The 18209-nt window shown below is 40.4% G+C and overlaps 3 protein-coding genes across 4 annotated transcripts in view; all 3 read left to right on the top strand.

Annotated features, from left to right (window-relative positions):
* gdi2 (GDP dissociation inhibitor 2) overlaps positions 1–5630 on the top strand; it is a 16035-nt gene extending 10405 nt beyond the window's left edge. The window contains exons 4-10 of the mRNA XM_037120958.1: positions 1–83; positions 401–599; positions 709–840; positions 2392–2491; positions 3226–3397; positions 3645–3844; positions 4584–5630. The exon at positions 1–83 is cut by the window's left edge and continues 52 nt beyond it. Of these exons, the coding sequence (XP_036976853.1) occupies positions 1–83; positions 401–599; positions 709–840; positions 2392–2491; positions 3226–3397; positions 3645–3844; positions 4584–4733 (1036 nt within the window). The 3' untranslated portion in view covers positions 4734–5630. The remainder of the gene's footprint in view (positions 84–400; positions 600–708; positions 841–2391; positions 2492–3225; positions 3398–3644; positions 3845–4583) is intronic.
* A 546-nt stretch (positions 5631–6176) lies between these two features.
* Positions 6177–9620, top strand: asb13a.1 (ankyrin repeat and SOCS box containing 13a, tandem duplicate 1). 2 transcript variants are annotated; one of them, XM_037120968.1, is made up of 6 exons: positions 6177–6331; positions 7983–8170; positions 8305–8461; positions 8546–8680; positions 8925–9116; positions 9219–9620. In XM_037120968.1, exons 1-6 carry the CDS (start codon positions 6289–6291, stop codon positions 9365–9367), a joined length of 864 nt encoding a protein of 287 aa, XP_036976863.1. In that variant the 5' UTR covers positions 6177–6288; the 3' UTR covers positions 9368–9620. The 2 variants fall into 2 exon arrangements, with proteins under 2 accessions (XP_036976863.1, XP_036976862.1); XM_037120967.1 differs by having other exon boundaries at positions 8305–8680.
* A 17-nt stretch (positions 9621–9637) lies between these two features.
* LOC119032140 (ankyrin repeat and SOCS box protein 13-like) lies at positions 9638–17791 on the top strand. Its single transcript, XM_037120966.1, has 6 exons — positions 9638–9850; positions 10650–10837; positions 10977–11133; positions 11235–11369; positions 13153–13344; positions 13580–17791. Exons 1-6 carry the CDS (start codon positions 9670–9672, stop codon positions 13705–13707), a joined length of 981 nt encoding a protein of 326 aa, XP_036976861.1. The 5' UTR covers positions 9638–9669; the 3' UTR covers positions 13708–17791.
* Positions 17792–18209: the final 418 nt, after the last annotated feature.

Raw genomic sequence — 18209 nt, 5'->3', positions numbered from 1 at the left:
CAAAGTGATTGAGGGCAGCTACGTCTACAAGAAAGGCAAAATCCATAAAGTCCCCTCAACTGAGACTGAGGCTCTGGCATCTAGTAAGTTATTGGAAGATTCAGTGAAAAAATGACTGTGGAGGTATTATTAATGTGTGTACAGCTTGAAACCATATGATAAATGTTATTCGCTTGATTTCTGTTTCGAAAGATCCACTGAAAAAAATCTTTGCCACTCTCTTTAGTCCTTGTTTTTAATTGATTAGGTAATTTGCCTCTAACCCTGTACATTTTCTGGTGTACAAGCTTTTGCCAGTTTCTGGTTGCATGTAGCGTTGATGTTGCAAAGCTTTCTTTTCACTCACTCTATGTTGCTTTTTACGCAAGTCCAACAAGTCTCAACTCTTGGTCCCCTTAAGGTTTGATGGGGTTGTTTGAAAAACGGCGCTTCAGAAAGTTCTTGGTCTTTGTTGCCAACTTTGATGAGAATGACCCCAGAACCATGGAGGGTGTCGACCCCAAGACTACAACAATGAGGGACATTTACAAAAAGTTTGACCTGAGCCAGGATGTCATAGACTTCACTGGCCACTCCCTCGCCCTCTACCGCACAGATGAGTCAGTGATCTTACTTTTAAACTTACAAGCAATAGTGATATCATTTCCCCATGCCTTGTTAAATTATAGCTGGTAGATTTGTAAAAGTTCCCCATCTCTCTCTCCTCAGGTACCTGGATCAGCCTTGCAAGGATGCAATAGACCGGATAAAGCTGTACAGTGAGTCTCTGGCTAGATATGGCAAAAGCCCATACCTCTACCCACTTTATGGCCTGGGAGAACTGCCACAAGGATTTGCCAGGTAGGGGACTCTATCCTTAATACACACACCAACCTAGCTGGACTGGCCAGCAGCATGCTTTCTTCAGCATGCTGTAATATTTTCTTCTTTCTTTGTCCTTTAGCAATTTAATAGAATAAGCACTCGGTCTGCTAGCTCGTTGCTATAATTGGAATATCCATTAACCGGCCAAGGGGGGGTTGGCATTGCTACAGCAGTGATAGTATTTTTACAAATACATTTTTAAATACTTACCATGAAACAATGTATGTGATACTTTTTCCAGGTATATAAAGTATTTCATACGCTTTGGAAACTAAATTATAACTGCTGACTTCACATAATAATCTCAATCTGCTGCTGTATCTTAAACGCTATAGCAAGCCAAAGCAGTCAAAATGCAAACTTAAAATTCCCAGTTGGTTAAAGACACAACCACCACCAGTGGAGACACTGTGTCCCAGATGATGCCAACACATTTAAATCTTAGTGTCCTCTACAATTTATTCTTATAACACTAGGTTGATGAGCAGGAACAGCTAAATACAGGCATTAACTTCAAAAATTATTTTATTTTACAGATTTTTTTGCAGTAGAGCAAAGTGCTGTTGAAATAAAAGGTAGAACAACTGACCGACATGTGATGTGCATTGTAACTAGAAATATGACTGATAACATATTGTCTCGGGAAGTGAGTCATTTAACTTGTTAAAGCTGAAATTGCTTTTTTTATTGCAGATAGATTAAAGTATTGAAAAAAGGTACTGGTATTGTTTCAAATGTGAACAGTACCCATCCTTAGGGGAAAGGGAAATGCCGGTACACTTTCATAAACAACAGGAAGTTAGTCATTGTAGTCTGGCCTATTGACTTTGCTTGGTCAACACAGTTCAGCGATAATAGCAGCATCGGCACCTTACTGCCCCAATGCTACAATCTATGTTTAACACACACTTCTTCTGAAGTTCATAGGTCAGTCATATGTGAACACTCAGATATAGTACCCATATTTTTATTGTCATTGTGACTTACACCTGAGGATATCATTGTCTCCAATAGCCATAATGAATGTATGTCCATAAACTAACCTTGAAATAACAAATTTGGGATTCCTTTTATCTCCAGAACGTACCTGGATTTTACAATTTACATTTATCTACAGTCCCAAAGTAATCTGGTAATAAAGGTCTGCACAGTAATAGAAACACAGCAAACACAAACTGCTCCAAACTATCGTAATTCTATTAAGCTTTTAAATATAACTCTTACTTGTGTTAAATGATATAACACGATGATCATTTGTAACACCTACCCACAGGGTCTTCTTTTGGCTTATAGATAGACTGGTCACTTTGTCATTGTAGATAAAGCAGACTAAAAGCGTTAGTGATGGCTTGGTTGACTTTTAGTGTCCCAGTAGGCCACAGAAGTGTGTGATTCTACATAAATGTTTTACAACTCTTGAACAGAGACACTATTGAGAGAAAATAAGTGTTTTGCTTTACAAGGTAGCCAACGATAGTCTTGGCTATGATGGGAAGAAAAAAAGCTCACATTGTGTTTGCATTCCAGGCTGAGTGCCATCTATGGTGGGACGTACATGTTGAACAAGCCCATCGAGGAGATAGTGGTGGAGAATGGGAAGGTGGTGGGAGTCAAGTCTGAGGGAGAGGTGAGCATTTTGTTTCCTAAATGTGTTGAATTTGGTGTTAAACATCTGTAGAGTTCATTGAGACATTGTATGATATTTGATGTAACAAAAACAGGATTGGGGGCTGAAAAACAAAACAAAAACTTTGATGTAGCCTGATCATTTGAGCTAACATGTGTCCTGACATGGAAATAACTTAAGAAAAAGTAACCTGAGCATACAGACAGAGCTGTAGGTATCAGGATCACGGTGAATCACTTACTGACAGTCAAAACAGTAAATATACTGTCTTGTTACATTTTATAACACTTCAGAAGGACAGTTTATTTATACTGGTATAAGTTGCATTATATCTGGCTAAAGTAAACTCAAAACAAGTTCCTTCTATAATCCACTAAACTCTTTGGCTGATAGGACAGGTTCACCCAAAAATAAAATTGTAATAATTATCTTCACAGCCCCATCTCGATGGAAATGTTGGATCAAGTTTTTAAGTCCACACAAAACATTTCTGGATCTTCACAGCAAAACAGTGTTGCAGCATTCTCTGAAACAACTGAAGTAGATGTGGACTTACTGTAAAACATAAAAAAAGCATGAAATGTGTCCATACAGGTCTCCAATCATATTCCAAGTCTAGAGAAAATGTCTGTACAGTCACCTATTCTTATTCTTATTATATTATTGTTATAGTTCAATGAAAGATGAAACCCATTCCTTGACCTCTGACCTCTAGCTGTGTTTACCTATCATAGATTGCCAGATGCAAGCAGCTGATCTGTGACCCCAGCTACGTAAAGGATCGCGTCACCAAAGTGGGTCAGGTGATCAGAGCCATCTGCATCCTGAGTCACACCATTGCCGGCACCGCCGACAACAACTCTTGCCAGATCATCATCCCTCAAAATCAGGTCAACAGGAAGCATGGTGAGCGCACACAGGAAGCGAGTAGATGAGTTGGACTTTGTAGTATTTCATTTCTTCTCCTCAAATAAAATGCATATTAAGTTAAAAGGATAATGTCAGTGTCATAGTTGAATACTCTGTGATTGCTAGATGAAATCATCAAGGTCATTGCAGAGAGGCAGAAGCAAGGGTACTTGAAATTAAGTTAATATTTTAGCATACCCACAGCTAAATAACCAGACATTCATTTTGTGTTTCCCGTTTCTAGACATCTACGTTTGTATGATCTCCTCCGCTCACAACGTCGCAGCAAAGGGCAAATATATCGCGATCGTGAGCACCACAGTGGAGACAAATGACCCTGAGAGTGAGATCAAGCCGGCCCTGGACCTACTGCAACCCATTGAGCAGAAGATGGTCAACATTAGTGAACAGTTTGGACCCACTGACATGGGCAATGAAAGCCAGGTATGAACAGTGGATTAAGATGGAACATATTGCTTTTGGTACATGCTGTAACCCATTTACGACAAAACAGTTGTACCTCACTTAATTGGCTATTGACTGTGTTCTCCTTTTTACTTCTTGAACAATCATTTGTTTCCACTCACTGCCACAGTGTGGCATTGCGATAATGACCCATTAGAACATTGAACGTACCACCACCTCTACCTCTTTTTCCATCTTAAAATCAAAGGCAGTATATACGCTGTGGACAGGCTGTCATTCCCACTTTTCCCCACTTTTTACGTGTATCACCTGTATGGTTTTGTGAATATATGCAGATGCTGCAGGACCACAGCTGTCTTGAACATTTCAGAGTACAAAAACTGGGTTGCATTATATTATATTTAGATTGTGTATGGGTATTCACCCCATTTGCTTTATCCATTGTATATATAATAAGGTCATGATTGTTGAAAGTTAATATAATGGATACATTTTCAGCACTAGCTGTACTGTGTTTTTTTCCGGCTGTCGTGTGTAAAAGTCAGCCAAAAACCCTGCCCAGGAGACACTCTCTTTCTCTTTCATTCCCCTTTCTTTCAATTTTATTTTATTTTATTTTTTTTTTCATTCAATCAAGGCATATCATGTAAGAATCAAAACTATAATATCAGGCCTACACGGAGTAGTCTTCATGTGCAGTACACTAAAGAATACTTTCAATAAAAAACGCTCTATTACATTGCTTTCTCCTCTTTAGATTTTCATCTCCCGTACATATGATGCCACAACTCACTTTGAAACCACCTGTGACGACATCAAGGACATCTACAGGAGGATGACGGGCTCAGACTTTGACTTTGCCGAGATGGAGCGCAAGCAGAAGGACACCTTTGGCGATGCAGAGTAAAGGCGATGCGTCCACGACACTCCTGATTATCGAAGACAGCGCTGCCGACAACTGAAATCTCAAAATCCAAGGAAGTTCATGATATATAGAGATATGATGTAGTAATGTTGGATAGGGTTCAGGGAGGGAGCTATGCTTTTTCAAATCACATTTGGTTGTTGCACTAAAGTGCTAATATACAGTAATACCCTACATTCTTCTACTTCATCATGTTAAGATGATGAATAGTCCATAGATGCCATATCAAATGACAATTAATAATCAATATTATTATCTTACAGGCTGGTTGTGTATTGGGTTGGGTGTCCAGTATTTGTCATTGTGTAAAAGTCGTTTGGAAGACAAATAACATCTATACATTAGTTATTTAGTCTTTTCAGGTGTTGTTTCATGTCAGGGTCAGAAAGAGCCAGCTTGGCTTTGTGCAACTAAATTATATGATGTGAGCCATCAGATTATATTGTCAGATTTAGTTTAAAGTGGTCAAAGGGGTGTGCAGACTTAATGTTGTTGTCGTTATACCCCTTTTTTGTCATATCTCCAGCACAACCGGACGCATTTCGTAAACCAAGCCACAAGGGCAACTGTAGTTCAGCATAAACCACCTGAACCTGTTTTCAACAGCTTGATCTAATATAATGCATCAGAGGAGATATTAGTACCTGTATTATGCAAAGTGATGGATGATCGGAGCATTAACAGCAGATTAATGTGAAGTCTGGTTGACTGTAATTGCTTAAGAAGGACCAAATGTGTACTGCAGCAGTATTGAATTGATAAGAGCCCTGTGAGATCCTCTATTATGAACAACTTAAAAAGAAAAAAAAAACTAAAACATGTTGGGCTCAATGATTTCTGTACTGCAAAGTAAAAAAACAACTTTGTCAAAAACCAAAACTGTGTTTGTTTATTAATTTTTCTTACATTAAAGTGTTCCTGTGAACAACAATTGGTGATTGTATGTAACCCAAGTGAAACACACCTACTGCTCACAGCAGCTCCTTGTGATGGTGAGGCCAAAGATGAATCAACCCTGACCTCTTAAGACTGACTTCTGCAAAATATCTGGTTATTTATTTACTGTTGTAAATGATGTGAGTGATGAAAAAGCCTTCAAAGAAGTTGCATCATGATACTCAAATGTGCATTGGGTGACTTATAGACTGCCAGTGTATCTGTCAGGTTTTTATTTTATTACACAAAGGACATAGCAACCGTTTAGCTGCAATTTGAGAATCATGGCACAATCTAAAACTTTTCAAATGAAGGAGCAGTTGATTACAATTATATTATATTATAATTACAATTTCGTTATGTAATACAATAGATTTCGTAAACGGTAGTCGGTGTATTCCTGTTTTATTTATTTATTAGCACAGAATTGAACTCTCTGGTCACACCATAAATGGGAGCCTCAGAAATACCGCGAGAGACTTTATACCCTCCAACTACGACTCCCACAATTCTCCGCTGCGTCCATTCGACACTTGCTTGGGTTATGTTTCGAGTCATGCACCTTTTTTGTCGCCCGGCACGAAGTGTTCACCGGTAAAACATGGAGGTGACAGCTGCACGCCGTTCGTTTCTTTGCGACATCGGTGAGCATTGTAAACAGTTTTCATCATGAACAGCTCGCATACCTAAAATGTCTGCTGCTTTAAGAATGTCAACAATGGCCGTCGGTGTTGTCGACGTCTAATCTCATTAAATCGTGCTCGTGCCCTGCTCGTGACACTGTCAGTGATTTGGTGGTCTGAACCAGCGAGAAGCAGCCGACACTCATATGACAAGTGTCAACCATGACCGTAATATACAGGCAACATGACACTGTTTATATATATATAAAAAAGCAAACTGTCAGGACAAACACTTAGTTTAGGCCACTTTTAAAGTTGCTTCCAAAGAAATTGCTCAGACACTAAGTCAATAGCTGTGTGTTATAAGTAGTATATTGCTGCAACATCCGAAAATTAAAAGTCTTATAGGCGCGACGTTATAACGTTTCCACATCACAGCAAAGATACTTCCACATTATAACAAGGTGTTTCGGTTACTACGAAATACTAGTTTATCATGTTTAGAACGTCAGGTTATAATAATATACTGTTAAACTTATTTTAGCATGAAACGTTTCGCATTTTTAACGTGATAACTTACACATTAAAGCACCATGAGTCTTATTTTACACGTTTTGATAAAATGTGAAGTTTCTCGTTGTAAAAACAAAAAAAACACGAGATTGTTAGAACAAAACATTTATTTTAATGCGATTAAAGTATGACGTAATAATGTGAAAAAAATTATTAAACATGAAAACCTTTTGTTGTAACAAACGTTTCACACAATAAGATGTAACTGATTTATATATAGGCATTGAAACAATACACAGCTGTAACGACTATGACTAATGACTTACTTCACACTAATAATAGTAATCATTTTGTGTAATTTATAATTTTTTATAATTATTACTATTACTTAAATTAAAACTAGGATGAAATGTTAAGTTTACAAAAGTAGAGTTAAGATTTCATATGATTGTGTCATCACATGCAGCATTTACATGTTGGAAGCAAATACAGATGCCTAGATTGTAGGCAGCTGGACTTCAGTTTTTTGAAGATGTTTCACCTCTTATCAGAAGGACACTCATAAGGACACTCCCGCACAGAGTTTAAAAGCCTGCTACTCCCCTCCAGTTACTTAGAACAGAAGAATCCTCATGGGTGAGGTGTAAAACATTTTCTATAAACAGAAACAAGTCCACTTGCCTGCGATATAGCACTTAGAGGACTACATGAGTAGCCCTCAGACCTGTTCTAAAAATGAAAATTGAATATTGATATTATCTGTTTCCCACCTTGGTAAGTCATGGTTGATAATTATTGTGAGAAATCATTAAAATGATCAATGTCTTCACATAGATGAGTATCATTAATCATTAATAATCGTACATAGCTAAAGGCAAACTGAGCAAATTTGTTATTTCAGTAGAGTGTATCAAACTGGTAGCCCTTCGTATGACTCAGTACCCATGAAGTAGCTCTCAGTTTCAAAAAGGTTGGTGACCCCTGACTTAGAGTTACCATGTCCTGGATGACAGAGAACCTTCATCAACAGCTTTATAAAAAAAATTAAACTTGGAGTCATCAAGTATGTCTAATAAAAATATAGAAAAACTGAACAAAGCTTTCATTGCACCTGTTATGAAACTGTTAACAGCTGTCCATGTGTGACTGCCTCTATAAGGTTTCTGGGCGGACCGGACTGCCCTGCATGAAGCAGCTTCCCATGGCAGGGCTCTGCAGCTGAAACAGCTGCTAGAAAGTGGAGCATCAGTCAACATGGTGACGGTGGACAACATCACTCCGCTCCACGAGGCCTGCATACAGGCTCATCCAAACTGTGCCCGGTTGCTCTTGGAGGCTGGAGCCCAGGTGGGACAAAACCTGACTTGTTTAGATATGAACAAGTAAAATGCTCAAATAACCTGGAACACATATGGGTCATTATTATAGTAAGTATTGCATGGAAAAAAATGAAATGGGTATCGTCTCCCTGGTTACTCCAGGTGGATGTACGGACAATCCATGGCAGCACTCCTCTGTGTCATGCCTGTGCTTCTGGCAGCCTAGAGTGTGCGAAGCTGCTTTTACAGTATGGGGCCAAAGTCAACCCATCCCTCACTGCTCTTACTGCCTCACCACTCCACGAGGCCTGCATAAAAGGTAAACCTTCAGCAGCAATAAGTCAGGGTACAACCAATCATACCCTGTTTAAATTCCCAAGTAAAACTGTGCCTTGCTTTTCAGGTAATGTTGAAATAGTGAAGCTGATGATAGCCAGCGGTGCCCAGCTGGAGGCGTATGATGTCCACTTTGGCCCACCCCTCCACATTGCATGTGCTAAAGGACACGTGGACTGTGTCAAGGAGATGCTAAATGCAGGTTAGCAAGAAGACTGCAGGTATACAGCTTAAAATGTACACCTCCTCCATGCTGGTGTAAAGCCCAATTAATGGTGGGGCAGTGATTGACAAAAATATTTTTGACAGAAAAAAGGTCACCAGTACTATTTTATCCTTCATTGCGACTGGCATTCACATAGCATACCAAATGTCATCTAATTATTCCAGCTGAATTTTCCTTGAATGAAAACAAACAGGCCTAACCTCATCTGAACTTCACACAGGTGCCAATGTGAATTCCGTCAAGTTCCATGAGACAGCTTTGCACCATGCGGCGCGGGTTAGCATGGTGGACATGATCGAGCTATTGGTGGAGTTTGGAGCCAACGTGTATGCCAGCGACAACCTGGGAAGAAAGCCTGTAGACTACACAACACCTGTGTCTCCCCCTCACACCTGCCTCATATTTTATGAGAGTGAGTTCATGCACTGCCTCAGAGGGCTATTAGCAATTTCTTCCTTTGCTTTTGAGTCATTATATATATATATTAAAAAAAAACCCCTCTTATTCTCTGCAGGTAATCCTCTGAGCCTGCAGCAGCTTTGCCGGATCACAGTAAGGACGATGCTTGGTACCAGAGCCTCAGAGGTCATAGGTCAGCTGGACATATCACACCGCATCTACAACTACCTACAGTACTGTGATCATCTCACATCACTAGAGTGATACATGAATGGATTACTGTGTGAGAGACTGTTGTTTGATATTAAATGCAATATCTCTCAAAAGAAGCAACACTGACACCATGACTGCTTAGGTCTTAGGTTATCTACCATATTTCTTGAATTCATGTCATGAAACTCAGGATCAGAGCCATTGTTGCTATTTAAATAATGTATAGGTCATTGTATTGCAATATAAAGTTGTGTATTATGTAGCTCTATGTGTTGTGATGTAGAATAAATATGTATTGCGTTTATTACAGAGCCTGAAATATCCTCTTTGGTATAAGTACTACAAATCCCAGCATGCGGTTCGAGTTCCAGGTATGTCACGTGACTTGTGCCGCATGTAAACATTACCAGGACGCGGCTGTTTACGAACATCTCGTGTCGCCGTTTTCTGCGTTAACGTCGTTAATTCTGCGCGGAGGAGACCGACAGAGGATGGAAATTGAAAATGCTCAGCCGTATTTCTTTGGAGACATCGGTGAGTATGAAGTAAAGACGTCATGGCCGGTGAGACTGTCGCGTTTTGGGATCTTGACCCAGTTTTGACGGCGGCGTCATGTGTGGTAGAACTGTCAACAGGCAAGCTAATAAGCTAGCAAGCGGCATTCCTGGCATGTTTTTCCTGTAGCCTGTAGCTAGTTGTTTGCTAACAACTGTATACAAATCATTTTACCTCCTATTATTGCTTCATATTTTCTGCCTTTTTACGTTTGGGTAGAAGGCGTGTATAAATAGATTTTGAATAAAAACTCATTAAAACCTCGGTTAATATGTTAGATTAAAATGAACATGTGCTTTGCTGACAACCTGTACAGCACAACACCCTCAAAACCCAGTATGTTTGTGTCAAATGATGTATTGAGGTGAACATTTGTTTATGCATACGGGTGATGTAATGTTATCAGGAACTGTGTGACGTGTATTTGAATCTGCAAAGGAACTGTTAACTAAAGATATTGAATAAATGTAGTATAAAGTAGCAGAAAAAATAAATACAGTTTTAAGTATCTAAAAATTGTGTTAAAGTGCTTGAGTAAACTACACTTAGTTACCTTCCATCACTGGTTATTCCAAATTTTGACTGTAAGATTTTCACTGTATGCAAGTGTGTTTTAGTTCCAAATAGCAGCTATCCATCTCCTTGATTGCTAATAATCAGCAAAAGAAACAAACATATCAGTCGGTCCATAATTAACACTCTGTACTACAAGAAAAACACTAGGTGAGATTAGTTAATGCCCATCTGTACACATCTGTTGTACTGTGGTCTCCTGCAGGCTGCTGGGCAGAGAGAACGGAGGTGCACAAGGCAGCGTCACTCGGCCACACCTCCCAACTGCAGCACCTCATCCAAAGTGGAGCTTCAGTCAATGTTGTAGCAGTGGACTCCATCACACCGCTGCATGAGGCCTGCCTCCGCGGACAGGCCCAGTGTGTTAGGCTGCTGCTGGATGCTGGAGCTCAGGTAAACCATGGCGAATGACAGGTGTCTGACTGCAATATCATGGGTGACTTTATTTGAAATTGGCTAGCTTTTTGATAGACCCACAAGCTTATCTTGCCATCTTGAGTATATAATCATATGTTGATATGATGCATCTCAGGTGGATGTGAGGAACGTAGATGGGAGCACCCCGCTATGTGATGCCTGTTCGGCAGGTAGTTTAGAGTGTGTGAGGCTCCTTCTGGATCATGGTGCCAAGGCCAACTCTGCCCTTACCTCCCGCACAGCCTCACCCCTCCATGAGGCCTGTATGGGAGGTGAGTGCCACAGCTCTCTTAACACATGGTTTAGTTTCAGTGGAATCAGCAACCCACCTGTGAAAAAGCTTCCATGACAATATTTTCTTGTCACATTTCAGGAAACTCGGACTGTGTGAAACTCCTGATTGCCATGGATGCTTGTTTGGAGGCGTACGACATATATTACGGGACCCCACTGCATGTGGCTTGTTCAAAGGAACACACGGACTGTGTGAAAGTGCTGCTCAATGCAGGTGAGCATCAATGCAAAGACGGATGTGGATATTACTGCCCTTGGTTTTTATAGGTCGGGATTTAAATGGTGTAAGATGGCTGCCGAGTTTGGGTTTTTAGATACCAGTGGAGGTATCACTTGAGAACGTGTTAGCTGGCCTGTAATGATACCCCCTGCAACCTTAGATGAACCTGTGGCACCAGACACCAAGATTACATGTGTCCATATCTACGGTTGTGCATGTTTTAGCCTATTAGTAGAAAACATTACACCATTTCACCAGTCACCATTTAAGAAGGAAGTTTGTTTAGATTGATTTCCTACACTCCATGTTGCCACTGTTTTTCATTTTTTCAAATCCATTTAAAAAATCAACCAGCAGGGAGTTGATAGGTAAAGTGACTGCTGTATTATTTTGGTAAAATTGTGTTCTGATGCATGGACTTCTTGTAAATTCTGCCTTTTTGGATGTTTTTTTTTTTTGTTTTTTTTTTTTACAAAAAGCATCAGTTGCCAAATGTTGATGTTTCTGATACCAAAAATATCAGAACCAATCACATTTGTATTCTTATTTTCATGATGGCATGGTTTGGTATTGTTTGTGGAAGAGCCAAAATCCACTGCAAAGTGAGACTAGTGTGAAGTGAGTTGTTATGAAATGCACATGCATAGGAATGTGACTTTGCATGCACCTTCATTAAATAATTTTCTCTATTACACATTCTGCTGGCAGACCCGAATTAAGCAATATTACCCGAGAGGATGTGCTTTAACTACTTTAACTTCAGCGCCTTGGTCCAAACTGCATCATTGTTGTGCCACAAATGATGTTCAAGCTTACCCTCAAGTGTTGCGTCACTAGATCCCATGTAATGAAACCTAGTTTACTGCTTCTGCCGGTAGGTCGACGCTTAGGAACGACTTAGCATCAGAGACGACTTCTATTTTTATGTTTTCTAGAGATCATGGAATTTCCCTATCTGAATAAATACCACACATATGAATACAAAAAGGCTTAGCAAGCACAGTTTTTTTATAACTAAGATATGGGCGAAAAGAAAGTCATTTTTCGACTGGCAAATGTAGCTACCAGGCCTATATCCAAAGACTACACACATGTTCCGCTAGCTAGTAGCGCCGTACGCTCTGCTTACTAGCACAGTGGATGGTGGATGCTGGAGCTTCATGTAAAATTAAGGCAGAACAGTCTCAGTGTGATACAAACATTTTATAACTCCAGAGTTCTGTAAAGGCCAAAAGTCAAAGTGTATTGCAAAAAGACAGATGCGATCATTTCTAAAACCTACAACATGTTTTTATTCCCTTACAGTTCATATTTGTCAGCATTTAGGCTTAGAAAACCGTTAGCTCTCTGGCTTGCTGCACACAAGGGAGGCATGCCCCTGCATTAACAGCACTAACATCAACCTAACAGCACCATGGATTATATTAGTTGATGAAAAATCACAAAGCGCAAAAAAAGTAATTCATTAAATTCTATGTGTAACCTATATTGGCTATTTCAGTTGCAAGTTCAAGTTCTGAGATTGTTTTTTCAAAGTTCATTATTATTTAATAAATGTTACTTCACTTAGTTTGGTAAAATTTTTTAGTGCTGAATAAGGTGTGCTGTCAGTGGAGCACAGTGGAACTACTTGTTGTATAATGTGTATTATATTAATCCACTGCTGAGAGTAGTTGCATTGCTTTTCTCCTGCTTGAGTATTAGCTGTTTTCGGATGTTACTGAGGCTATTTTAAAAAGAAACTCAACAGTTAACATTAATGTAAATTTCATTTTAGGTGCTAAAGTGAATGCTGCCCGACTCCACGAGACTCCGCTGCACCATGCTGCTAAAAACATGCAGGTTGAGATGATAGAGATACTGGTGGAGTTCGGGGCCAACATATACGCCAGAGATCAGCACGACAGGAAACCTGTCGATTACACCCCCCCAGGCTCTCCCTCTGCAGTCTGCCTAAAGTATTATGAGGGTAAGTTACTCTCAGAAGTCAGGGCTGCGTGGAAAACCAACATTACAAATCACATTTAGATCACCCAGATTGTGCAGTGCCAACGCAGCGCCAGCAGATGGCAACCCAGGATTATGTTTCACTTCCAGGAAGCCTCAGACACGTGACACTTGTTGTTTACCATGATGCTAATATGTAATATGCATCCAGTCTGGGAGCCATTGCATCTAACACTTATTTTTTTTTCCATCTGTAGCCAGTCCTATGAGTCTTCAGCAGCTCAGCAGGTTGGCGGTGAGGAAGAGGCTGGGCACCAGAGCACTGAAAGCCATAGGTCAACTGGACATACCAAAACTCCTAATTAGCTACCTCTGCTATCAGTGAGTGCCACATGGAGCCGGGAGCTGGAGCAGCGCTCATAAAGACTGAAGACTCACAGAGCTGCTACGCAATTCTGAAAAGAGCACAGCAAAGGTGCCACTGCATTAGATATGATTACAATAGACACACAGTTTAGTCCCAAGCACAGTGTTGAACCTAAACCTCAGGGCTTGCAAGAGCGGGGTTAAGACAGGTAATTTTATATCACACTAATGGTAATATATCAGGCAACAGTCATTGTTACATAAATGTAATGTTTAGAAAATGGTTTAAAACAACCAAACCGTCAAACGTTCTTTTAAAATCTAAGTGTTCAGGTATCAGATGAGAACAACAGCTTCCAGTGAATGATGCCTTCTGCTGTGAATATACAATATCATTAGTCAGGGATACTGAGGTAAAGCTCCCACAGTGGGAACGGTTTTACCTGATCTCGACCAGTGAACACATTTCTACTGCTGCATGGTGTATACTGTCATATCGCCCTTGTGTGGAATGGTCTGGTCCTTATTTTGACAATGTTCTGATTCATGCGCATGCACAAGAAAGATCACTACCCGAACCTGATGTAAAGAGGTTGTTTCATACGCAGGAGGCCGCGAAGATTGAAAACATTTTTGTTGAAGCAGCAGACACCTTACCATTAACACCCTGTGAGCACTTTGCGTGATTATTGCCATTAGCAAAGTCAGAGTACCTAACTTTATGGCCTACTTAAGACAGTATTCTGGTATTGTTACGCCTTGGGCTTTTACTTACATGTTATGGTGTGTATAGGATTCATATGCAACAGAACTTTTGAAATGGTTTTAGTAGATCACCCGACCAATGGCGGCAATGTAATCCTTTAAGGCAACTCGAGCTGCAAAGTTGGGTTGACTCAAAGTGCTTGTTTGTGCAGGTACAGGCTGTGACATGCTGAGCTTGTCGAATTCCCCTTTTAAAATGGGGACTCATACTTATTTTTTATATAGTGCATGTAAACCTACTGGTTGGATTTCGACAGTTAACTTGCTGCCAGGAAGTGATAATCCTAGAATAGCATCTTCTTTCTCGACAAAGCTGCACTCACCACTTTAGTCTCGTCTCTATAAACTACCCCTCTGGCTTGGCTTGGCTGGGTAAACGTGAGCACTGCGTGAAGGATATTTTTGTTGGCCAGGGTTTGTTGATGCCAATGGAGGCGCCAATGTGTAATCTTAACTATAAATTGCAGCTATAAAAGTCTTAAACAGCATGTAATGTTAGGCTTCTAATTTTAGAGATATTTTAAATGAGTGTTTATTAAACTAGAGAACAAGTGTCAGAGCTCAGGGAGAGTAAGAAGACAAAAGGCATGGTGGTGTTCTTTTGGATTTGCTGGGAGTGTGCACGCAAGGCACTTAACTCGCAGGTGTTGCGTAAATGCTGAGTAGCAGTTAAAAATGTGCAGGAAGGCATTGCTCAGTCAACATTCCCTGCATTACTAAAGGTTGTATATTGATTTAAGGTAACATCCAGAGGAACAGCTAGCAGCGTTAGTCACAGCAGCACTCGGATTCGACACTCTCCAGATGCTGCTTGGCATCATCTCAGATTCCTGTGATGCAAACCCCCGAGCCTGGCAGCAGCCTTTGTTTGATACAGACACTGAAGTTAGAAGGAAGTGTTCATTCTGGCTGCCTATTTATAACCTTTGTCCGTTGCTCCATTTAATCTGCTTATAGAGACGACCCAGAGAGCTCAGTGAGGCCTCAGTATTTTTAGAAGGCGGTGCAGGAAGTTGTTTATGAATTCCATAAAGTGCTTCTAAGTTGACGTGACCTGTTTTGGAAGTTGCATAACCTTTATTCGTCTGTTGAGGTTGACTCAGGCCAAACACTCTGCCTGAATTTGTTGTCGGAAGCGGAACATAGATTACTCTTACCAGCAGGACAATGCAGGATAAGTCAAAGGCATGTGGCCACACATTACAAGATGAGAAGTCATGAGGGCTTTTATTCAGGTGTGTCTCTTTCTCCTCAGACCAAGACATAAATCGGATGGATTAGTTTCTTCTTTTTCTTCTTTGTTTTTCAGCCTTTTTTCTGACTTCTGACTGTCTATCCTTAAGTTGTCACCTCCGTCGAGACAGGACATCTTCGCACAGGAACACGCATTCCATTTTTGACAGGGAGCTTTGTTTGAAGTAACTGAGGACACTCAGCCAGAATGTATTATGAAAAATACAATTTGTTCACCAGCTTCTACCACATTTACCACAGGCGCTTTTACATAGTTGAGTTGGAGCTGACAGCTCGGTAACTAATAGCTTTGCTCTTTCCCCTGAGGTACTTTACGTTGGCCTGCACATATACCCACTGGGCAGGTTTGTGAGGGTTCTTGTCTTATCTGCTGCACAAGTGATTCCCTGCTTCGTAAATGCACATCTTAAAGGGACATTTAGCTCCAAAAGCAAACCTTTACTTACCCGTAGTGCTGTTTATCCATCCATCCATTGTTTTGGTGTGAGCTGCCGAGTTTTGGAGAAATCGGTTTTAGAGATGTCTGTCCTCCCTCCAATATAATGGGACTAGATGGCACTCGGGTTGTGGTGCTTAAAGGGCCAACAAAAAATGTTTTTAAACAGAAGTCTCTTTTCAGAAATCATGGCCTGGTTACTCAAGATAATCAACAGACCTTTGTTTGAGTAGTTTCATGTAGGAATGTAGCGTTGAATACAGCGTTTCACAAAGTCGATGCAGTTTCTCCAATAGAAGCAGCCTTTAGCCTTAAGCCTTCAGTTTAACAACCATTCATACCTTCATTCACCAACCATTCATTCATCTAGGCCTAGTAACCCAATGACTATGTAAGGACACTCCTACACAGGGTTTAAGAGCCTGCAACTCCCCTCCGGTTTGTTAGAACTGAAGAAGCCTTTTGGATGAGAGGTGAAACGAGGCCAGTTGCAGACAGTATACCACCTAGAATGAACTGCACTAAACAGCAATGCTGATCTCTGGCGTAAATGTTCCCCCGGAGTTGCCCCCGAAACTCCACTAGGATCTCTATCGCTCTCGTGCAGTCTGGCAGCATTCACTTTAGCAACGTCATCAATAACAACATCTCCAAAACTCTGCAGTTCACACTAAAACAATCTAGATAGATAAATAATGTATTTTGGATTTCGGGGCTACAAAATGTGGCCCTCATCACATTTTAAGATCTCTTTCTTGCTTTCCCTTTTCCCCCTTCAGCTATAACACACCGTCCACGTGCTTTACTGACATCACCCTTAAAGATTTTTAGCCGATTAAGTTCACAACTTCCAAACCTTTCAGTTCTATCTGGGGCTGCCAGCAGGAACTTTTACCTTGTGCAGCTTTCACACACAAGAAGCCATCTGTGGGCCTTTATGGAGGTCCGCACCTGTGCGTTTACTGTTTGTCTGAGTGATCTTTGCAAGGCATTCAAAAGCAACATTTTATGCTTTCAGACCCTCGTCCAAATCTCTCAATTCACTCCCCTTGGCTCTTTCCCTAAACGTGCCCGGGCTGCACGATGCTGGCCTGAATGTGCAGCTTGTCTGCTGCACTCCATAAATATGCCAAGCTCTCGCAGTTTGTTTAATCAAAGATCTGAATTCCTAAAAGTTGATCCTCCATCACTGGAAGATATTTTGACTAGTTTTCATGCTACAAAAATGCTGTCAAAACAATTAATAATAATCCTGAGCCTGAGTAATCTTGAAGCGCAGATTTCTCCTTCTTCCCATGGAGTGCTCCCTTTAAGACTTGTCAACAGGCTTTTTCTACTTACGGCTTAAAATAACCGCCACAAAACATGCTTGGGTTCAAAGTAGTTGAAGTCTTCAGAAGGGACTGGAAAAAGCGGAGGAGAGGAGGGCAGGCATGCGGGGAATGTCCAGTTATCTAAGATGAGAAATGGTCCTGGTTCCATAATAGGAATGTTGAAGCTCAGGTTGATGGTTGGTTTGTTGTGAAAATTTACTGCACATAGCCCACTGATATATCTGTTTAAGGTGCTACAAAAAGCTGATCATCCCACAAATATGAATGTGACGAATGTTAATTTATTGAATAAATTGTTCTGTCGACAAGTTTGAGTCTGATGTTTTTGCATGCCCTTTGCATCTTCATGTCCTGGCATTTAAGTAAAGTGAATGCTAGACTCTAGGTCCTCACATCAAAAAGCACAACGCTGATGAATTGTTCAACAAAGGTGTTATTGATGACGTTCAGTCATTCTATGTGGCATTAGATTTTCCCCCCTTCGACAGCAGCCAGTACACCGCTGTTGTATGGATCATTTGTCCCTGTAAATTAGTTGCCAGTTTGTTGTTCAAATGTTAACATTCTAATGCTAGCTAACTAATGAGGGCAGTAAAGTATGCCGGGCGAATACTGTAGGAATCAGCCATTTTTATATATTTATTTATATATAGTTATTCCAGTTATTTCAGTTATTTCCTTTATTCCTTTAAATGTATGTAAATAGGTAAAAAATAAATAAAGTTTTGGAGT

Source organism: Acanthopagrus latus, chromosome 14 (assembly GCF_904848185.1).
Source record: "Acanthopagrus latus isolate v.2019 chromosome 14, fAcaLat1.1, whole genome shotgun sequence".
In the NCBI taxonomy this organism is placed as follows: Eukaryota; Metazoa; Chordata; class Actinopteri; order Spariformes; family Sparidae; genus Acanthopagrus; species Acanthopagrus latus.
This window is presented reverse-complemented; position numbering and strand designations above follow the sequence as displayed.